The sequence below is a fragment of the Hyaena hyaena genome, unplaced genomic scaffold (genome assembly GCF_003009895.1).
Source record: "Hyaena hyaena isolate Hyena2069 unplaced genomic scaffold, ASM300989v1 scaffold_127, whole genome shotgun sequence".
Taxonomy (NCBI): Eukaryota; Metazoa; Chordata; class Mammalia; order Carnivora; family Hyaenidae; genus Hyaena; species Hyaena hyaena.
The window spans coordinates 2573315-2597113 of record NW_024080758.1 but is presented as its reverse complement, the minus strand read 5'-3'; the positions used below and the strand labels follow the sequence as shown (position 1 = coordinate 2597113).

At 47.9% G+C, this 23799-nt stretch overlaps 1 protein-coding gene across 1 annotated transcript in view; it reads right to left on the bottom strand.

Moving 5' to 3' along the window:
* Positions 1–11157: 11157 nt before the first annotated feature.
* The window catches only part of KIF26B (kinesin family member 26B), a 464415-nt gene continuing 451773 nt past the window's right edge, over positions 11158–23799 (bottom strand). Inside the window, exons 13-15 of the mRNA XM_039237500.1 lie at positions 21336–21538; positions 20665–20815; positions 11158–11940 (exon numbers count right to left, since the gene is read on the bottom strand). Coding sequence (XP_039093431.1) covers positions 11792–11940; positions 20665–20815; positions 21336–21538 — 503 coding nt within the window. The 3' untranslated portion in view covers positions 11158–11791. The remainder of the gene's footprint in view (positions 11941–20664; positions 20816–21335; positions 21539–23799) is intronic.

The window sequence follows — 23799 nt, the reverse complement described above, 5'->3', positions numbered from 1 at the left end:
CGTGAACTAACATCTTAGAATTTACATTTTTTGGTAAAATAGGAGGAACTGAAGTGCAATGGCCCCCTGTAAACTGTGCGCTCCACCATCCTCGCTCGCGTGAGGGTTAGGGATCCAGCAAGCCAACAAACACCCTGTCCCCTCCAGAGCGAGGCTCTAGGTCTACCGCTGCACTCAGTCAAATGTCCCCTCCGCTGAATGAAGGACTGGCCACTACTGCCACCAGAGCTGGCCGGCGTGAGCCTTTCCTGCTAGGGTGTCCTCAGGGTGTCTGAGGGCAGGGTGGGCAGTGCCGCTGTGGGCTCCTCGACTCACAACCACACACTTGGCAGCGACCCACCTGCGCTTTCTTTTCATGAACCAGACACCTGGGAGTGAGGTTTAGGGAATGGGGGACATACAACCCCGTCTACCTCTAACGGGCGGGGGCCACTGATGTCTGCAAATGAGCGGGCAAGTGCTGAATGAGGAAAGGGGCCCACGGCATCGGGCAGCACGTGGTCTGTGGGGCGACCAATGTGTGTCACTCCTATCTGCTGAGCACTTGGCGGAATCTGACATCCTTCTGCACACAGTGTGCCTGTTCATCCTCACCACAAGCCAGGGGGACCTGGCCAGACAGATGCGACTCCTACGCTCGGTAGCTCCCTCAAAGTCAAGTGCCAGGCGCAGTTCTCCCATCAGCACCCAGGCTCCCTGACCCCTTGGCCAGGAGTTGAGACACGTCAGAATCCTCAGGGAAGCTTTCCCGGAACAAGCATATTTATAATGTATCAAAAACACCCTTTCTGAGAGTGATTACCCAAGCCCTCTGTATCGTAACCTTATTTTGTGTGGCCCCGTGCTACACCCTGCGGGGGGGGGGGCACAGGAAGGGCTTCTCTCTGCCCTGGGAAGAGCTGCCCTGCCCCCAACATGCCACCTAAACTATTTTGAACTAATGGTGCTTGGAAAACAGCAGATGCAACAAGGGTGCTCTCATCGACCATTTTCTTCCTGCAAACAGGAGGTGACAGTCCCTTGTGAAAGATGCCCTCCCAGAGCCCGGAGAAAAGAATTCTCATCATCAAGCAAGGGCAGAGGGAGTAGAGGCCGAGAGGAGCCAGCAGGCAGATCTCGTAAAAATAACTCCTCTTCCTCCAGTCTCTCTGCGTATTTGTTTCCACAACTGCCTCTCTTTGTTCAGCCTAGTAGAAAAGCATTTCGAGGGGTGCCTGGGTGGCTCAGTCCGTTGAGCGTCTGAATCTTGATTTTGGCGCAGGTCATCAGCTCACGGTTTGTGAGTTTGAGCCCCGCATCGGGCTCTGCACTGACGGTGTGGAGCCTGCTTGGGATTCTGTCTGTTTCTCTCTCTGCCACTCTCTCTCTCAAAATAAATAAGCTATATAAAAAAGAAAAGTGCTTCGCTTTTGTCCCTTCTTTGGGTTTTCATTCATATGAAATCTGTGTCACATAAAACTCATGCTGAAGTGTGTATGCTTGTATCCCGTTTATCTGTCTTACGTCCATTAAATTCTCAGGTCCGGCCACGACCCTAGTTGGACAGAGGTAACGTTTGGCTTGCCCTACCTGCCACAAGCCTGTTGTTTGGGGACAACACACACATCGTATGGTAGCCGCAAAGGAGAACATAGATACCTGCCCCACTTTGGAACCTCAGTATGTCCCCAAGGAGTGAACAAATAGCAGAATCAGTGAAATGGAAGTTCAGAGAGGATGAGGTGACTGTGCTTCCAAGCGTGGCTCGGGGTGGACCATTCAAAACACGGCCACTCTCCACGCATAAAAATCCTTTCTGCTGTTTTATCCCTCTTGGTACAGCTATTCCTCTTCTAGGAGTTTCTCCTAAGGGACTGGTCAGAGGGTGGAGTAGAGATTTCTGTTTATTACCGTGTAATTTATTATAGCAAAAAAAGTAGAAACAATTTTAAGGTCTAACAGCAGGGAATTGTACCGAAATGATGAGTCTGTCCACCCGAAGGAATATTCTGTAGCCTTTCAAAGCCAATTGCAGGAGCACATGAACCGACCGGGGAGTAAATGTGTGTGGTAGAATTATTGAGGGGGAAGAAAGGAGATTCTAAAAGAGTTGTCAAAGTGCGTGCGTCTGTGTGTGTTTATAAAATAATGACAGGGGTTCTCTCTGGAGTGAGATTAAAGTCCACTTTTACTATTACCAGCTTTTCAAAAGTCCAGTTAAAGAGCGAAATGCCTTCCTCTCGGGGACCCTGGTGCTTGGTGGATTTCTGGGGCCTTTGGGTTTTTCTTCTTTTTTTTATTTTATTTTTTTAAATGTTTTTATTTATTTCTAGGAGAGAGAGAGAGACAGCGTGAGCAGGGGAGGGTCAGAGAGAGAGGGAGTCACAGACTGAAACAGGCTCCAGGCTCTGAGCTGGCAGTCAGCACAGAGCCCGACACGGGGCTCGAACCCACGAACCGCGAGATCATGACCTAAGCGAAAGTCGGACGCTTAACCGACTAAGCCTGGGTTTTTCTTCTGAGCACACGCAAGCTATATGCACACCTCTGGACCCGAGACCTCCAGGGAGGGAAGGAGCACAAAGGATGGGCTCACGGAGGCCACCTCAATGATTTTGAAATGAAAAACAAATGGCTCAGTGTTTACCCAGTGTGCAGGTGGATGCTGAGTGCCGAAGCCGTTCCTTTGGGTGGCCTCTGGGTCACCTCCCCTGCTGGAGAGGCATGGTGGCTCTGGGGGACAGCTGTGCCTCATCCTCTAAGCCCTTCAGCCTTTGAGATCCTTCTTGAACTCTTGGCAAATGCAGCGGGAGGTTCCCAAGCAGTGGCTGGGAGGTCTGGCTGAGTGGTTTGGGGAAAGCACGAAGGACACCGGACCTGGGGCCTCTTCTCTGTCCCAGCAGAGGGGCTCCAGGGCCCGGCCTGCCTGGGGGGCTCCACGGGGAGAGAATACCCAGAGCAGAAATGAACTGACCTGCAGGGTGACTGGCACTTGCTCCCTCCCTCTCGCTCCCCCTCCCCACCCCAAGAAAATTCTTCTGCAGGTGAGGCCTGGCTAAGGGCCTAACACAGAGGAAAGGGGGCATGTGTTGGGGTTGGTGGGGGAAGCCTTCACCCCGCATTGAGGGGGACTGTCTGCCTATAACAGGTTTCCATGTGCCAGCCAGTCTCACTGGCTCAACCAAGGTCCTGAGGCCCGGAGTGTGTTTTATTCATCAGTGGCCAGCAGCGGCAAAGCAGGGACAGAGCAAGTACGCTGTGCAGGTTTGTTCAGTGACGGCTTTACGAATGTTCAGCAGGGATCCAAGTGCTTGCACACTCTTGGAGAGAAAGGCTTCAGGAGGCCAGAAGCCAAGGCTGGTCAGTGGTTGGGAGGTCAAGGCTACATATGTATTGAACCAAGGGCATGGGTTTGATTCAGTGTAGGGCCTGGTACTTTTACTCTACCCTGAACTGGGGACTTAATCCCAACTGGGTATTTGCAAACGGGGACCTCTTGGTTCCTTTTGTTAAGGGGGTTTGAAATCTCGGCTGACTCCTGCTCAGGTGTTTCCTGTTCCGTCTTCTTCTCCCAAAGGTCATCCACCCATCCACCCACCCACCCACCCATCCATCCATCCATCCATCCATCCATCCATCCATCCATCCAATTAATATCACTTGAGTACCCACTACATCCCAGACTCTGTTCTCGATGAAGATATAGAAGAACAAGAGGCCCCCACCGGTGCTGGGAACATACCAGCTGCTGACAGGCCAGTGTTTACACTCCAAGTGCCCTATATGTTTATAAGAGTTTTCTAGAAACTAAGCCTTCACCTGAAAGAGCAAGCGGAAATGTCAGTCATGGAGACACTGTTCTCCATGCAGCTAGAAGGACGGCCCTGTCTGCTCACCTTGCTTCATTTCTATGGCCTTCCAGTCTCCAGGGGCATCTGGAAGAAAGGGCCATGGTGGACAGAGTGTTAATGTTCTAAGATGAAAACATAGGATCGAAAGGGAAAAAGAATAATACTAACACTAGTAACAATGCTGAGAGTTTAATGGTTTTAGAGACAAATACAATCAGATCATACATCTGGATCGTTTCTGCCCCAGGTTAGGAGTGAGGGGGTTGCAACAGTTCTGGATGCTGCCTTATGGTCTCTGTCCTCCTGGGTGGGGGAGGGGGTGCTCAGGGACAGGCAGCGCCTCCACTTATTCTTCTGTTGAAGGAATCATTTCTAGAAAACCCTATGGCTTGTAGCTTATAGCTTCTCAGGAAGTTATGGCTTCTGCCTAGAGCGGCCCAAAGGGAGCCCAGGAAGGTCTGGTGTGTGATTTGGGGAGAACAGCGGGGAGCCTGGGAGGCGGGGGTGTCCCGGCCCGCGCTGCCGGGTAGGAGACCTGGAGTCAGAGCAGGGCTGCATGCGTTTGCTCTGAGCAGCCGGCCGCCCCCTCTCTCTCCAGAGGGCGGAGAAGCACATGGATGTGTGCACAGATGCGGTGCCAACATCTTGGCCAGTGCCTTGTTGCTACTCAGGGGTCGGGATGGGAGGAGACTGTCCTTGCCGGGGAGGGGTACTCTCGGAGACCTTTCCCTGGGCTCTGATCTCGTTTTGCTTTCTCACCTGAGTGCACCCAGTTGCAGCTGGGATCAGTACAGGTGTAACAAGGGGTTGCGTATCCCAGCCCAGGCCAGACTGAGCGCGTCTCCACCCTGTGCAAGCCCCAGACACTGGGCCAAGAAAGGCACCAGGCCGACGAAAATGCCACACCAACACCACGCCTCTCCACACTCACACGTGTGACCCCAGCCGGGCGGCTGACCCGCAGTGGGGCCAAACAATGCCGGGGCTCTGTGACTCAGCCCCACACGCATCCGGCCCTGGCCGAGCGTCTGAACTTTCTGGAGGCCAATCCCACAGCGGGACAAGGCAGGCCCCATCCCAGGAGCTCCCTTGGGGCCCAGGAGAAAGCCCCTAGCCAAGGGGTGCGCTAGTGTGAAGAACTCGCCTCCCGGACCCTGAACTGTTTTCCCCGCTGAACATTGGATAGAGAGGCATCCAGGACTCTGAGTAGAAGAGAAGTGAACATTTAATGCCACTATAGTTTGATTCCTTTTAAACACCAGATTCTTTTTCGACAACATTTTACACCTCATATGCCACAAAAGGTCCGAGATCATAGCCGGCAAACAATGTCTTCACACTGGAAATTGCACACAGCGTCATGGACTCATGTCATCAGTTTTTGAGAACTAGAACTTTCTTTTCCAGACGTTCTCCGGGTGGCCTGCTCACACGTACCATGATCAAGCCAGCAGCTGACTTGTATATAGCTACGTGAGGGCCCATACACAAAACCCAGCCTGTCCACAAGTAGGCCGCCGGGATCTGCCGAGTTACAGAATCATTGAATTTCAGACTTTAACAAATGAACTTTATTAAAAAGTTTCAACGGCAAACACTCGGAAGCTGAAGAAATTGATTTTTCAAATGGCGCTGATCTTTGATCCAAACCGTGAATTTAAAACAATGACGTTCAATACTACCATTGAGTTTGGAAACAAGGTTTGGTGGACTTGTTCACAAACTGGCTGTTTCTGATACAATAAAGGCCGCGGTGGGCCTGGTCTCCAGTTTCCAAACCGGCCCATTTCTACAGAAAAGCATATCTCTATATACATACATACATACGAGAGCAGCAAGAACCACAACAATCATTTAGCGCAATGTCCTCGTTTCACAGATGAATAAAGCAAGTTCCGGGGAAGTCAGGGAATGTAGCCGAGGCCACAGGACTTGCGACACAACTGGAATCGGAACTCCGGTTTCCGGTCCTGTGCTCTTCCACCACGTCACGTACCTTCTGTACACATGCACCCATCTGCGCCCCGTGCACACACGAGCGCCAGCACGGAGGCGTGATGGACCTTCACGTATCCACACACCTGGCACCTAGCACCTCACGGGAAGAGCCCAAGATGCCGGACTCAAGTCACGTTCTGCTAGAAAACCACTCTGTGGACTTGGGCCGCTCACGGACTCTGGACTTCAGTGTCTTCATGCATCAGTGATTATCCCCAGCTCCTACACAGAGCTTTAATTTCTTCAAAGCACTTACCATCAATGATACCATTTTCTCTCTGCACTATCCCAGAAGGGCAGCTATGATGACCCCCAACCTCCTGCTGGGGAGCCCGAGGCCCGGCAAAGTGGAGCGACTGGCCCAAGGTTGCATAGCGAGGGAGGGAACCAGGCCTGGCCCCCCGGCTTCCTTACTCCTGGCTCACGGCTTTTCTCCTACGTATAGCTGCCTCTCAAATGAGACTACTGACCCCAGCCCCTCCCTGCCTCTCAGGGACCCAGGGAGGGGACAAGATGCCTTAAGTATTACGGGCTGTAAGACTCAGTTAAAGTGCTTTGCTTTCTCCAGGAAAAACAGGTACTATACACATCTGGGGGAAGGAACTCTCATCGCTTTCCCAAACCCCCTTCCGTAGCACCTGACGGGCAGGTAGGGCTCTCTAGGGACGGCGACAACCTACTACTGTCCACACTTTCCTCAGAATTCTCGGGAATTCCATCCAGGCCTGTGGAGGCCGATTTCCAAGCCCATTCATTATCAAATTCAAACTGAAAGGACCTTCCCCCCTCAACTATTCACCATAGAAACAGCTTAGATTTTGAACTTAGCCCTGTGCTTTGAGGACTGGACCCTAATCCCTGCTCTCCTGATTTATCTGTCTTTCCTCCCTGGGGCCTGTGTCTCCATCAGCCGACCTCACTAGGGGGAGGGGGAAGAGCGGCCAGATGTCCCCAACTTACACTTTAATGCATAGCATTTGGATACCATTTCCAAGCGTGATGTTTAAATAAATGATACAATATAAATGATGCTATAAAACAATATCCTGAGTTTGCAAATAAATTAAACTTCCTCCTAAGTTGACTGTGGGCTGTTGGTTAGCCGTGTGGGGAACAAAGGCATGAGTCTTCTTAGCTGTGTCTGCATGAACTCAGTCTGAGCACTCACCCCTCTACGCACGGGCACAAGTCCGTCTGGAGTGGCGAAGGCTCTCTACTGCCTTGAGCGCCATTCTGGGCCAGATATTATGACATCGTTTGCGGTTCTGAGGAGGGCAGAATGTATTTGTTCAGGGATGGAAAAACTAGCTTCTAAGAATGGGAAAAAACTTTTCTGAGAAGAAGGGCTTGAGTTACACGGGCTTCTCCTGGATTGGAATTAGGCTTTTATCTGGGAATGGACAGTTTGTCATTTCAAAAAATATATATGTATTTTTGTCCGGAAAATTGCTAAGTGACATAGATTTGTGAGTTCTTACCCATGAATGCTGACGGATACCTGCTGGAGGAGGGGAAAGAGAGATTATTGTCCGGAGGAACATAATATTTCTACCGCCTGTTCTCTGACCACCTCCCTCCCCCTACCCCCAAAACCACTTTAGACCATTTGTTGGCAGGGTCCATGAAACTGGGCATCTGGCTTTGCTTCATTTGGGACAGACAGTGGGCTGCACTGGGCCTTCTCTGTGCAGCCAGGCCTCCCGTGTGGCAGTGGTGAGTAGTGTGCCTCCATCGCTGGAGGCCAGGCAGTGGCAGGGAGGTCCCGGGGACAGTGGGACCGGGCAGTTTATTTAGCATCAGCTATTTGTGACAAGACTTTCAACTTGTTTCTTACTTGACATGGTTTCAGGGTTTAAAAGATAATTGCTTTTAAAAGTGAGGAAATCCTTTAGCATATGCTCAGAGCGGGTGAATATTCCAGAATGAAAGAACAATGTGGACATTCTTCATGATTTCTTCGGGTTTCAGTTGTCAAATGGACTCATCTTTAGTCATTTCTTTCACAGCCCGAAATCCTTTTGGGAATAAGGAACTTTAAAACATTCACCACATTGTTTTCGGTGGGGCCTCAATCACACATCAGCCATGGCTAATGACACTGGCCACGTGTCTGCAGCGACCAGTCAGTTGGCTCCTGGAAGCCTGGCTCTCTGTCCCACGAAGCCTAGCTCAGTGAACAGCTTTCACACAGTGACACTTAAGGGTCACGGATTAATCCAAATTCACCATCAGCTTTAGGATCTGAAGAAGGGCTTCTTATTCATCACGACCAGAACTCCAAGAGTGGGCACAAGATGTGAGTGCGGGTGTTGTACTTTTGGAATCACCTGCTCGGATGGTATTTGTAGCTACAGTGAAGTCACTGTCACCTTCCAGGAGCACAGACTTCAAGCTTAAGACTAATTTCTGACGAATGGTCAGATTCTTGCCTGCGTGGTTCCCCGCGCTGAGCCGCCAGCTTCTCCCCCTTCTCCACCCTCTACCAGCTCAGGGTCCCTTGTATGAATGACCCCTCCCATCCCCACCCCACATCTGCACCAAGTTCACCGTGTTCAGAATAGCAACTCAAGATAAAACAAACGCGGTGCTCTGATTTCAGACCTGGAAGAGACGAAAGTTAGCGACAGCTTCTCCTTGATGGAGGAAGGAATTCAAGGGCAAGGAGATCAAAGGTTGCAGCTCTCAGGTGGGAACCAGAAACCTGGGATAAAGCCAGCTGTCACTCAGTCACAGCACGAAGCAGCATCATGAAAAGCAAGATGGATTTACTCCCCCGGGAAACCATATCACGACTTCCCTTTTGTCTTTGTCGGTCTGAGTTTTGTTCTGCTAATGCTTCGCCTCACGCTGAACTGTTTGAAGGGTGGAGGGCAGATTTCAGAGAAGGAATTAAGGCGTTATGCATCGAAATGTTAATTTCAAATAAGACGCTTCTGGTCCTTCTATATGTGGATGATGGAAGGGAGTTCTGTGCCATTCTCCTTGCCTTCTTGGGTCCTCTGTCACCCAAAGCAAAATGTGGAACCCCTTATCTGGTCATTGAACGAGGCATTCTTCAGGTACTGGGATAACTGGCCACACCTGCTTTTTTTGTGCCTGACAAGCATACTCTGTGCGGTCAACTCATAGGTAGAACCAGGAACCAGCACATGACAGCATGAAATTCTTGACGTCTGCACATGGTTAGTCAATACTTGGTACATGAAAATGTTTGCAGCTTTCTTAGGTTTAAAAGAATCAAAGAAAAAGAAAAGAAAAGAAAAACCCAGAACGGACAACCTCCACACCAAGTTGTAGTCTCCACCTCAGCTGACGACATCCTGAGAGATGTTCCATGGCGTGGCGTCCTGGGGAAGCCCACCGGACACGGTAAGATAGCTCTTGGTTTCAGTCAACGCTTTTGCTCTGTCGTAGAGATGCTACAAATGCTTCAGTAGTAGGACTGATTCTACTAATTGAGATTTTAAGTTTCTATAGATGTTTCTACTTGGCCTCACTCCAGGGAAGGCGCCAGCACCCCCTCTCTTGGGGAAGCCTGTGCAGCGGTGACCTCGGGGCTGGGGGCCATGCGCCTGGGCAAATGCTGAGTATGTGGGGTTCTCATCGAGTGAATTTGTTTCCAGCGAAGACTAGAATACTCACCTTTGACAACTCCCAAGTTAGAGGCTTTTCATGAAGCAGTATATTTCAAAGCAGCAACCAAAGGGGAATGCAAACTCAAGGCTCAAAAGACGGGCATCCCTTGGCCAAGATCCAGAAGCTTCTGCAACGTTACCGTTAAACAAGCCCATTTGTACAGGTGCTGTGAGACCAGAGATGTGGCCAGAGCCTTGTACTGCCCTGTAGGCTGGGGTTAAGACTGAGGAATGGGGTGGGGAGGCCCTGTTTCCCAAGGTGACAGACACACATGTTAAACTAAGGAGAACGGTCCATTCCGGAGCACTTCTGCCGTGTTTTCGCCCACTGGGCTCTCAGACGTGAGCACATCCTGTGTGTCCCTCTGCGTAGGAGCAGGCTCTGACAATGCGGAGCTCGACTTGTCATCCACGGGGCTTGCTTCCAGTCTAGGAGGAGCTTGACTTGTCCTCCGCGGGCCTCGCTTCCAGTCTAGGAGGAGCTTGACTTGTCGTCCGTGGGGCTCGCTTCCAGTCTAGGAGGCTGACTTCCAAACACTTGAGCCATGGGTGCCATCTGTACCTGTTCTGGCTGGTCAAGGCTCAGGTAGCCAGGCTCACGAGACATCGGTTCCTAGGTACCGAGTTTGGCTGAGTGTCACTGGCAAAGACACGCACAGGTCTGTCCCTTTAGGGAGCAGCTTGGGGCTGAGGTGCCGAGTAGCAGGGACTGTCTAGCCTAGAAACAGGCTTGTGACCATATGCTGCATTTGAGGGCAAAAGCGAATGGTATTCTGCGAGATGCTGGGCACCCTCAGCCATGAGCAGGCGAGGGCCCTGACCAGGGAGGTAAGAGGACACCCCTACTGCTCCACAGCTGGTATCAGATAACCCCTGACCACTCGGTGCCTTGGGGCTCCATCACTACGATGCGTAGGAGAGTCCCTAAGGGGGGCTGTGGCAGAATGAACATCTCAGTCTGAGGCTGAAGTCCTACGCTCCTGGGACCCAAGACTTGGACCTCCCAACGCACAAGGCCCCAGGCTCTGGGTCTCCAGGGGTGCATGGGTCACCACAGGAAACCTCTCTGCCTTCCACTGCCAGGCGCGAGGGGACAAGCCTGTCCTTTCTAGGGATGGTGGCCTTGGGACATGGGTGAATGGGCACTGTGTGCATTGAAGCAGCACTCTGGACGCCAGAGCCGCTGTGTGATCCCCACCTCCTTTCTTGTTCTGAACCGATCCTGGCGCAGTCTCTGAGCATGTACCGGCCTGAGAAGTTCTCTCAACTGGAAAAGACCCCCTGCTTCTAATAAACTCGCCAAACTAGAAAACAAAAAAAATACGGCTCTCTTGAGTTGGTTCAAGCTCTCAATCCAGTCTTCAGAATAAAAACGACTATGGAGAATGTTTTGAGGGCCACGAAAACCCCTGGGGTTTGTGGGTAAAGGAACCGGCACGCACATCAGACCTGGAGGGTGAAGGTGTGTCAGGAACAAACATCCCTCTCAAACAGCACATACGGCCCAGGTCACAAAGGCTCCTTTTCCCTTCAACGCGGCCCCTGTCTCCTCTCCTGTTCTCTGGAGCCCACATGTCCCTGTCCCGCGAGGGGTGGCATCGAGTGCCACCTGCTGTTCCAACCTTCTCCAGAGACACTGGCTTGTGCCCGTGCAGCCGCTATGCTCTGCGTGAGTGGCCTTAGCAGAAAAACCGTAAAGGACAGTTAACATTTATTCATAAGCAACACTGATTGGGGACAGATCTACAAACACTACTTACGTAGAAACAGCAAGTCAGAAATCTGATAAAACACCAAGAGAAAACAAGCTGTAAATACATTTCAAAAATGCGTGGGGGGCTCTTTTTGCTTGTTACTGTCCGGACTAGCACCGTCTGTACATGAGAAAGTATGAACAGAAAGGTTTGGATAATAAAGATTTGCAAGGCACTTAATCAGTTGCTCTGGGGAATCTGCCGCTCCGTTCTCGCTCCCGACAGCGATCCTACGCACACCCTCGCCCCTTCCCACAAAGCCAGAGAAGAGAGAGGTCTCTTGCCGGCAGGACTCCTGTATAAACAAGTTCTTGAAAGTTCCTCAAAGTGCTTTTTCAGTCTCACGGGGCTTCCACATCCTTGGGCTTTCCATCGTTTCCTCCTCCCACACGCGCGGTGTTCGCACCTTTCCTACAGAAAACACCATAAAACTGCCTCCTGCTCAGCGCTCACTCCAGACTTGCACCAACCTTCATCTCCTTCTGCTGTGTCCGAGCCGCTGGCACCAAGGGCCCGGCGAGGGGTGCGTCGTGGGGTCCCGGGCAGCCAGGGGCTGGCAGGCTGGGCCGGGGCCTCATCGGCGCCGGGAGGTGATGTCGAAGCAAGTGATCATCATGAGGTGGGCCTTGCAGAAGTTGACACGGCTCTCCAGGCGCTCCGTGACACACTCCAGCGCCTCCAGGTACTCCAGGGAATCCAGCTCCCAGACCTGCTCCAAGTCAACTGCAAAGAAGAAGAAACCTGATGGAGGCGCGAAGGGCACCAGAGGTCACCTCCTGGCTGCCGCCTGCTGCCCTCCTGGGGCTGGGATGGGACTCTGCCTGCCGCCTGCATTTACACTGAGACTCTCCACTCTCACTATGATTTCAGACCCCTCACGTTTTACGGAGACTCTACTGAGAGATCAGGCGACAGTTCAGGCTCAACTCATACCCATCCACCTCCAGCACAGGCTGTGGGACTTGACCAGGGCCATTTAAAGGAAAATTTTTTTGATGTTTACTTATATTGGGTGGGGGGCAGAGTGCAAGTGGGAGAGGGTCAGAGAGAGGGAGACACAGAATCTGAAACAGCTGCAGGCTCCCAGCTGTCAGCACAGAGTCTGGCGTGGGGCTTGAACCCATAAACTATGAGATCACGACCTGAACTAAAGTCAGATGCTTAACTGAGCCATCCAGATGCCCCCCAAAAGCCACAGTTCTAAAAAGCAACTAGAATATAGAGGAACCAGCCCTAGAACTTTGCCAAATGGCAAGGAAGCTGCTGGAACTCTCCCTAGGATGACAACACTGGCTAGTGTCATGGTTTCCATTGCCCCTTCACCTTGAGAGTGCACACAGGAGCAGGGTGGACACACCCTAGCTGCCTGCTGCCTCAGCAGACCCCATATCCTCAGCCCACACTGGCCCCAGCTGTCCCACCAATGTGATCCCAGTACAGCACACACTTGACAGTCCTGGACAGTGCTCACAAAGCTACAGCCATCTTGCTTAGGTGACACAGGTTCAAAGCGCCATGGAACACCCCAGGCCTGCACCACTTCAGCCCCAGCCATCCCACCAGGGAAGCCCCAGCACAGACTGCCCCATCCCGAGCCCATACCAGCTGAAGCTCTAGCCAGCCAGCCAAGGATACCAAGCACAGAGTCGAAACACAGGGGACATTCCTACACAAGATCACTCCTTCAAGTTTATGAGAGCGAATAAACACATAGAAACAGACAGTCAAACAAAATGAGGAGACAGAGGAATATGCTCCAACTGAAAGACCAAAACAAAACCTCTGAAAAAGAACTAAAAAGAACTAAAGGAAATGGAGATAAGCAATCTACCCAAAGAAGCGTTCAGAGTAATGGTCATAAGAATGGTCACCTGAACCTGACTGGAGAGAAGAGTGGGTGAGCTCAATGAGAACTTAAACAAAGAGACCAAAAAATATAAATAAGAACTAGAGATGAAGAATACATACTTGAAATAAAAAAAATAGATAGGAGGGAATAAACAGAAGATTAGAGGAGGCAGAAAATGGATAAGTAATCTGGAAGACAGAGTAATGGAAAGCATTCAGCTGAAGAACAAAAAGTAAAAATAATAAGAGACAATTAGAATACGTTAAGGGATCTCTGGGACAATATCAAATGTACTAATATTCACATTACTGGGGTCCCATAAGGGAAAAAAAAGAGAAAGGGGCATAAAACTTATGTGAAGACATAATAGAACTTGCCACCCTGGAGAAGGAAGCACAGCTTTTCAAACAAGGTGAAAAGAAGACCTTCAAGAAAGTCCACATCAAGACATGTAATAATTAAAATGTCAAAGATTCAACATAAAGGGAATTTTTAAAGCACCAAGAGAAGCAACCAGTTACATACAAGGGAAACCTCATAAGAGTATAAGCTGATTTTTCAGCAGAAACTTGGCAAGCCAGAAGGGAGAGGCATGACTGACATAAAATGCTGAAAGAACAAAACCTACTACAAAGAATAATCTAGTTGGCAAGATTATCATTCAGAATTAAAGGGGAATAAAAAATTTCCCAAACAAAAGTTAAAGGAGTTAATCACCACTAAAAGAGCCCATAAAAAAAAGTGTTTAAAGAGACCGAAGTAGGAAAGAAAAAGCCTTAATTTGAAGAAAATTATGCAAGGAAAATAATTCATGAGTAAAACAAACATACAGAGTAATCACTTAAGAAAGTTGGTATGAAGGTTAAAAGAAAAAAGTAATAAAACCAATTATATCTAAAAAATTAGGGAGTGCCAGGTGGTTCATTTAGTTAAGTGTCTGACTTTGGCTCAGGTCATGATCTTGCAGTTTTTGACTTCAAGCTCCACATCAGGCTCTGTGCTGACAGCTCAGAGCCTGGAGCCTGCTTCGGATTCTGTGTCTCCCTCTTGCTCTGCCCCTTCTCCACTCAAGCTCTGTCTCTCAAAAATAATTAATCATTAAAAAACATTTAAAAAAATAAATTAGTTATAGGGACTCACAAAAATATGTAAAATATACTAACATATACATAAAATGGGGAGGAGGGAGTAGAAATGATTTAGACTGTGTTCAATGATCTTCAATTTAATACAGACTGCTGTATACTTAGGATGCTAAATATGAACCACAAACTGAAAAGCTATAATAGATACACAAAAAGAAAAGGAAAAAAACCAAGCATAACACTAAAATAAGTCATCAATTACAAGGAAAAAAAAAACACAGAAGAAGTAGAAAAGAGCAGAGAAGAACTACAAAAACAACCAGATAACAATTAATAAAATGGCAATAAGTATATACCTATTGATAATTACTTACAGTGTAAATGGTCTAAATGCTCCAGTCAAAATACACAGGATGACAAAATGGATTAAAAAACCAAGACCAATCTATATGCTGCCTACAGGAGACTCACTTCATATCTAATGACACATACAGACTTAAAGTGAAGGGATGGAAAAAGGTATGCCATGCAAATAAAAGTGAAGGGATAGAAAAAGATATTCCATGCAAACAGAAGTTAAAAAAAAAAAAAACCAGTGTGCAATAAATCTATCAGACAAAACAGACTTTGAAACAAAGACTGTAACAAGAGACAAATAAGGGAATTACATAATGACAGAGAAATTAATCCAACAAGAGGATATAACAATTATAAATATCTATGCACCCAACACTGGAGCACCTAAATACATAAAGAAAATATTAACAGACATAAAGGGAGACATTGTCAGTCACACAATAATAGTAGGGGACTTTAATATACCACTTATATCAATCAATCATCCAAGCAGAAAATCAACAAGGAAACAATGGCTTTGAATGACATACTAGACCAGATGGACTTAACAGAAACATACAGAACAATCCATCCCAAAACAACAGAATAACATTCTTTTCAGATGCACATGGAATCTTCTCCAGGATAGATCACATGTCAAGACACAAAACAAGTCTCAATAAATTTCAGTCTTCTGAAATCATATCAAATATCTTTTCAACCACAGTGGTATGAAAGTAGAAATCAATTACAAGAAAAAACCCCTGAAAACCACAATTATGTGGAGGCTAAACAATATGCTACTAAACAACCAATGTGTCAGTGAAGAAATCTAGGTGGAAATTAAAAAAGATACTTGGAGACAAATAAAAATGAAAACACAACAGTCTAAAATTGGGATTCAGCAAACGTAGTTCTAAGTGGGAAGTTTATAGTAATACAGGCCTACCTGAAGAAACAAGAAAAATCTGTAACAATCTATCCTTATACCTAAAGGAACCAGAAGAAGAACAAAGCCCAAAGAACAAAGCTGGTAGAATAAAGGAAATAATAAAGATCAGAGCAGAAGTAAATGAAACAGAGACTAAAAGAAACAGAAAAGATCAATGAAACCAAAAGCTGGCTCTTTGAAAAGAAAAAGAGAATTGATAAACTTTTAGGTAGATTCATCAAGAAAAAAAACAGACAGACCTCAAACAAAGAAAATCAAATGAAAGAGAAGTTATAACTAACACCACAGAAATACAAAGGATTATAAGAAAAAATACAATGAAATGATTTTTCATTCTACAAATGGAAAATTTGTCAACTAATTGGACAACCTAGAAGAAACAGACAAATTCCTAGGAACATACCAACTTCTAAAACTGAATCAGGAAGAGACAGAGAATCTGAACTGATTACTAGTAACGAAATTGAATCAGTCATCAAAAACTTCCAACAAACAAAAAGTCCAGGACCAGATGGATTCACAGGTGAATTCTACCCATCATTTAAAGAAGAGTTAATACCATTCTCTTCAAACTACTCCAAAAGGAAGCTTCCAAATTCATTCTAAGAGGCCAGCATTACCCTGATACCACAGTCATATAACAACACTATAAAAAAAAGAAAACTATACGCCAATATTCCTGACAAACATAGATACAGAATCCTCAACAAAATATTAGCAAACCTCATTCAACAATATATTAAGAGAATCATTCACCATGAAGAAGTAGAATTTATTCCACGGATGCAAAGATGGTTCAATATTCACAAATCAATCAAGATGATATATCACATTAATAAATTGAAGGATGAAAACCCCCTGATCATCTCAATAGATGCAGAAAGAGTATATGACAAAGTACAACATCTGTTCTTGATAAAAACTCTCAAAGTGATTTTAGAGGGAACAACCTCAACATAATAGAGGCCATCTATGACAAACCTATAGCTAACATCATACTCAATGGTAAAAAACTGAAAGCTTTTCCTCTAAGATCAAGAATAAGAAAAGGACGTCCAGACATTTTTATTCAACACAGTACTGGAAGTCCTAGCCACGGCAATCAGACAATAAAAAGAAATAAAAGGAATCTAAACTGGTAAGGAAGAAATAAAGCTGTCACTATGTGCAGTCCCATGATACTCACTGTAGAAAACCCTAAAGACTCCACCAAGAAACCATTAAGAGTAATACATTAATTCAGGAAGTCGCAGGATATGAGATTACTATACAGAAATCCGTTGCATTTCTATACAAGAATAATGAGCTAGCCAAAGAAGAAATACAGAAAACAATTTAAAGTGGCACCAAACGGAATAAAATACCTAGGAGTGGAAAATAACCAAGGAGGTGGAATATCTGTACTCTAAAAACTATTAAAAAACTGATGGAAGAAATTGAAAATGACATAAACAAATGGGAATATATACCACGGTCATGGATTAGAAGGATTATTATTAAAATGTTCATAATACCCAAAGCAAGCTACAGATTCAATGCAATCCCTTTCAAAATGCCAGTAGTAATTTTTCACAAAACTAGAACAAATCATGCTAGGGGCATCTGGGTGTCTCAGTCAGTTAAGTGTCCAACTTCAGCTCCGGTCATGATCTCACAGTCTGTGAGTTTGAGCCCTGCGTTGGGCTGTGTGCTGACAACTTGGAGCCTGGAGTCTGCTTCAGATTCTGTGTCTCCCTCTCTCTCTGCCCCTCCCCAGCTTGCATTCTGTCTCTCTCTCACAGATAAGCATTAAAAATGTTTTAATTAAAAAAAAGAACAGATCATGTTAAAATCTGTATGGAACCAGAAAGGACCCTGAATAGCCAAAGCAATCTTGAGGAAGAAGAACAAAGTTCTGGCATCACAATCCCAGATTTTAAGCTATACTACAAAGTTAATGGTCATCAAAACAGTATGATACCAGCACAAAAACACAAACAGACCAATGGAACTGACAGTAAGCGAAAGGAATAAACCCATGCTTATACATTCCAATTAATCTATGACAAGGGAGGTAAAGATGTACAATGGTGAAAAGATAGTTTCTTTAATAAATAGCTTCGGGAAAACTAGAGAGCTACATGCAAATAATGAAACTGGACCACTTTCTACGCCATATACAAAAATAAACTCAAAACGGATTAAAGACCTAAATGTGAGACCTGAAACCATAAAACTCCTAGAAGAAAACAGGCAGTTATCTCTTGGACATTGGTCTTTTTTCTAGATTTGTCTCCTTAGGCAAGAAAAACAAAAGCAAAAGCAAACTGTTGAGGCTCCACCAAAATAAAAAGCTTTTACACAGTGAAAGAAACCATCAACAAGACAAAAAGGCAACCTACTGAGTTGTAGAAAACATTTGCAAACAATATACCTGATAAAGAGTTAATACCCAAAGTATATAAAAAAGCTTAGACAACTCAACACCAAAACCCACAAATAATCCAATTAAAAAACAGGCAGAGGACCTAAACAGACATTTTTTCCAAAGAAGACATGCAGATGGCCAACAGACACATGAAAAGATGCTCAACATCTCTCATCATCAGGGAAATGCAAATCAAAGTCACAATGAGGTGTTGCCTCAAACCGTCAGCATGGCTAATATATAGTGTGCATGCACGCAGGCACACAAAATGGAATATTACTAAGCCACAAAAAAGAATTAAGTTCTTTCCATCTATAACACAGATGGACCCAGAGGGCACTATACATAGGAAAGACAAAGGCCATTTGATTTCACTTATATGTGGAATTTAAAAGAGATGAAAAATTGAACAAACGGAAAAACAGAAATAGACCCATAAATACAAAGAACAAACTGGTGGTTGCCAGAAGGGAGAAGAGTGGAGGGAGGCACAGGATGGGTGAATGGGAGAGGGAGGCACAGGCTTCCAGCTAGGGAATGAATACATCATGAGCATGGAAGGCACAGCACAGGGAAGAAAGTCAATGGTATTGTTGCGGTGTTTGGGTGATAGACGGTTACAGGTGCGGTGAGCACAGCATGACATATAGAATCAGTGTGTTGCACTCCTGAAACTAACATAACAGAGCGTGTCAACTGCACTTCAATAAAGAAAAAAATAAAATTAAAAAAATTAAAAACAGAATCCACCAGGACATAACCATCTCAGGCTATGTTACTGGACCACCTCGAAAGTGGCATCAGAATTAAGAAAGAAAATAAAAATGGATGCCAGCACTTAGATTTCTTTCAGCTTATCACCCACTGCCAGCAAATAGTCAGTGTGTGGCCTCACTGTTTTTTGTGGTTTTTTGTTTTTGTTGTTTTTGGCTTTTGGGTTTTGTTGTTGTTGTTGTTGTTTTTTTTTCTCATTCTTGGTTTCATTTTATCTTAAAGTACCAATCTGTGTTTCTGCTTTCACGTGGCTTTATGTTCATTGCCTTTCTCAGCATCAAACAGTCTCTGGTTCTGGACACACACAAAGGCATGAAGGAAGTGATTGTTTGCTGGGAGCATCTATACATTTGTGCTCATGGGTAAGCTCGCTCCCATCCTGGGATAAAAACAAGACTTTTTAAGACGAAGACAGTTCTCGAATTTCCTCAGGAATCAATAGCTCTCAAAAAACTAAAGTTTTAATGAAAACAGTGCAAATGAAGGGGATCTGGTGTGGAACAGGCACCCCCGGGACCTTGAGGCGCTTGGGATTCGTGAAAGAAGGAGATGGGTTATCCACAAGTTGGAGAGAAGCAAGCACTGGGCGCCATATTTATGCCACGATCAGACATTAGCAAATGGCCTTGTTCATGTCATCTCACCCTGCCAATGTCTGAGAGCGTGAGTCCGTGTCCCTGCACAGTCTGTGTACTGTGCAAGCGGGTGCTAGGGGACGGTCTTCTGTTGGTGACTTGTTTCGGTTCTGGGATGATAATAACAACCAGCACTACCAGATGCGGTGCCTTCACCAAGCACCCAGCAGCGTCATGAGCCCATGACTGCAGTTGCTCGCTCACTCCTCGCAACCCCCTATGAAGCAGGCCCCATTTTACAGCTCCAGAAATCAAGGCTTAGGGAGGCCATACAGTTAGTGTGCGTGAAAGCCACGTCCAATCAGGTTTGTGGGACTGTGGTCATCCCACAAACGGTTATGACACGGAGGGAGGCTTGGCAGACTGGTCACTGTCCTCTGTCCTCAGGTTGGCGCCCAGGATTCTCACAAGGATGCAGTGAGGTGCTTGGGCGATGTTACCACCCCATTCTTATGGAAAAGAAACTTCTGGAAGGTGGACTGCTGTTAGGGGTGGGACACAACCATGAGGCTGACAAATTCTGTCCCTTTCTTCTGGGCCTAGGTTTTCTCAAACTCCCTATTTCTGCAGGCTCTGCCCACCACACTCTCCCTGGGGCCAGGGAACACAGGGGAGAGGGTGACTGAGATGAGGGAGGGGAGGGGTGGGGGAGGGGGAGCGAGGGGGATGGTGGTGAAGGGAGGGAGGCACACGGAGGCTGAGGGGCCGTGGGGAAGAGCTGGAGAGCGCTGGACAGGGAGGGAAAGGTTCTTGGCAGTCACGCATTTTATTCCACACACTGAGTCTCCCAGCCTTGGGTCCCCTATCAATGAAATAGTTGGAACCCGATCTGAGCTTTATTTTGCAGTAAATGCAACGGTTGGGAACAAATAAATACGAGACAATTGAATCTGTCAGAGAGAGCGAAATGGTTCTGAATTGTTAGGAGAAGGTTACTGTCATCCTGGGCTTTCTATTACATAGAAATAACATGGTGAATCTCATTTTTTTTTTTTCACTCAAAAATGTTTTTTCTTGCTTTCTGGGCTCTTTGTGAGGATTTTCTAGGATCGGACGTTCTACCCTATTAAGAGCTCTATAAATTCTTGTGTATTTCAGGCTAGATATGCAATGTGATTTTGTGGCCTAACAGCAGAGCTGTAAGACAGCTTTATGTCTGGCAGATCTGCCATACGCAGGGGGGGTGGAAATCTCATTTTCAGGTGCTTTGGACTGAGATGCATAAGAAAAATTCTTGCAAGAGCAATGCTCACCCCTTTTTGCTGCCTCATCCCCTCCCACCTTCCCTGACAGTGAGACTGTGGGCTCAGAGCTACTGTCCGTGTACACCTGGCCCAGGGCCGGGTGCCAGGCCCGCTTTGCTGGGTAACCCAGCAGTCCCAGGGACGGAAACGAAAGCGGGGTCTTACATTCGCTGAGCCACTTGTTGGGATCCAGCATCAGGTACTGTTTGGTGACCTCCAGCTCCTTCATCAGCCACTCATACTTGGCTCTGACCTCGGCGATTCTCTGCTGGCGATGCTCCAGAATTTTCAGTTTTGCGTTGAAGCACGTGACCTCCTGCAAGGCAGATGAGAAGGGGTGGGCATGCGTGGGGAGAAGGAGAAGAGCCTCCCCCACCCAGCTCGGACCCTCACAGCCTCTTCTAGATGGGAATGCTACCTGCACAGCAGGGACAGGCAGCTGGCCCCTCACTGGGATGTCGGGAGGGACCCGGGCTGGCCCAGCCACATTTCTGCCAGTGCCGGAGTCAGATCAGACAGCCATGGGGCAGGACTGCCACAGCCCTTTCTTAAATTGAGGAGGTGGCTGGCGCTCCCAGCTGGACCCAGAAAAGCCCCCAGCGGTTCCCCCAGCCTTTGAGCCCTTTAGACACCGGGCTGGAGAAGTGGGGTGCTCTCCCAGGTCCTGTGCAAACACCCTGGTGCTGGGGCAGAGCCACCGTCTCCCACCTGCACCAGGATCCTGCTGGGAAGTCTCCAGGGGTCTGAGCGGGCCTCTCAGGGCCCTGCTCTGGCACCTGCCCCAGGGGGCCGGCTGGGGGGGTTTCCACCCAGGGTGGGGGGACCAGGGGGCTCACCTTGCCTCTGCCCCCTCGTCGCCGCTGCAGCCGCTCCACATCATCGATTTCATAGACCTTAATCTCAAAAGGTTCCCCAAGGCCCCTCTGGGTGCTGCGCAAGGGGCCGTCCACCCAGCGGACCCCAGAGCTGCTGGCGGGTTTCCTTACGGGGGAGGGGGTGTCCAGGGACAGCGCCGGGATGAGCCTCCGTCTCTGAGAACCTGAGTACGGAATCAAACCCAAAGGGGATCTTTTTGAATTTCAATCTTTTAAAACCTTGTATATATTGTTTGGTGCAAGAGGCAGGGGACCCTGACGGGCACCCTGGGATGACACGCCAATGCCTGGCCATGCACCTTGACAATGAAACCCTTAAACTGGCACCTACGCTTCACCTCCAAAAGCTCACAAACTCCCTGCTTGACCTTTAGCCACCCCTGGTCTCCACTCATGAAACATACACATGTGCACACCCATGCATGCGCGCGCGCGCACACACACACACACACACCAGAATATGTGCACACGCACAAACATGTGGTCTAGAACTGAGAGCCATACTGGCCACATGCTCAACATGAATGTGTCACAGTGAAATTAAAGAGATGTTTGGGGGGCGCTTAGGTGGCTCAGTTGGTTAAGCATCCAACTTCGGCTCAGGTCATGGGTCTCACGGTTGTGGATTTGAGCCCTTTGTTGGGCTCTGTGCTGACAGCTAGCTCAGAGCCTGGAGCCTGTTTCAGATTCTGTGTCTCCCTCTCTCTCTGACCTTCCCCTGTTAATGCTATCTCTCTCTCTCTCTCGGAAATAAATAAAACATAAAAAAAATTTTTTAAAAAGAGATGTTTGGGTTACAGAAGAAGGGTCCTAGTGTTTGGTTTTATGGCAATAGGAGTTCTAGAAAACATTTTGCCTATTTGTTTATAACAACACTATGCTAAGCACTGATGATAAGTTAGACCCTATTTAACACGCTTTACATGTTGTGATGGATGGCTAGCGGTCCCCAAGACCTGTTCTCTTCTTCCTCCATGAAAGAGACTGAGTAGTGGCAGGGCACACAGCCTCCAGCAAGGGACTGTGCTCCGGGTGCCTGCACCTTAAGTTCCCACCGTTGGGACATTCACAGAAGTGCTATGGGCAACTGCTAGTAAGTGTCCTTAAAGTTGGAACGGGGTGGGGGGGTGACTGTCCTCCTCTTCCTTTCTCCTTCGTCCTGGGTGAAATATGGGCCTGATGGCTGTGTCATGAGATGAAAATCATAAATGACACAAAAAGAAGACAGAAGGAGCCCGGATTCCTGGCACCCTTGAGATTTTTACATGGTCGCCTGTACAGATTTGTTTTTTTTTTTTTAAAGACTTAATTCTTGGGGCGTCTGGGTGGCTCAGTATGTTAAACGTCCAATTTTGGCTCAGGTCAGGATCTCACAGTTCATGAGTTCGAGCCCCGCGTTTGGCTCTGTGTTGACAGCTCGGAGCCCAGAGCCTGCTCCCAATTCTGTGTCCCCCTCTCTCTCTGCCCCTCCCCCACTAGCACCCTGTCTCTCTCTGTCTCTCAAAAATGAATAAACACTAAAAAAATTTAAAGACCTAATTCTTCCAGAGCATGTTGAGGTTCACAGCTATGTTGAGAGGAAAGGACAAGACAAGATGGTACCTGAGGACCGAGTGAAGAGCAGAGGGTGAGCACCACAAAGCTGGGAGTTCTCGGCCCTCGTGAGGAGTAACTAGTCCCAGATATTGGTGTAGCAGCTCAGCTAACTGAACCCGATATCCCATCGGTCAGTCAAGTTTACCCAGCACCCAGAGAAGGGTAGGCATGGTTCCTGGTGCTTAGCGTAGCAAAGGATATAGAAGACAGGGTTGGCATTTAAAGTACTGGTCACCAGCGAGGTGACAGAGAAAAGAAATCTGAGCTCACTTGGAGGACCATCTGCCAACCAACCAACCAGACAATGAATCAATCAAGGGTCTTCAACTGATCCATGGGAGCCTCACCAGGGCAGTGCTGGGCACCCAGCAGACTGAGCCTGGCGTGGAAGCCACCTCACGGGAGCTCATGTCCAGACAGGTCCAGCCCCAGTGCATCCCGGAACAGGGAGGCTCCCTGGGTCGCCCTCTCCCTCCCTCCCTCCCTCCCTGGCTTCCTATGGCGGGCCTGCTGCAGTGGGAATGAACTTCATCCAGGCCAAGTTGCTGACCTGATTCTCAGCTTTCCCCAGCCAGCCTGGGAGGAGGAAAGCGATGGGAGAGAGCTTAGTGGGTGACCTGGCAGGTGTGGGGTGAAAGTTCGGGATGTGAAGAAGTGGCCAGAGGTCTGGGGAGAGTTCACGTGACACCTGACGAGTGATGCCAGAGGGCTGGCGGCATATGGCCGGGGCTCGGGTGGGGCCCTCTCTGACTTACGTCTTTTTAGCCACTGAGCGCACCCCTGCTGGGTGTTCCCCAGCCAGGCTGGCCGTCGCTGGTCTAATTCACAG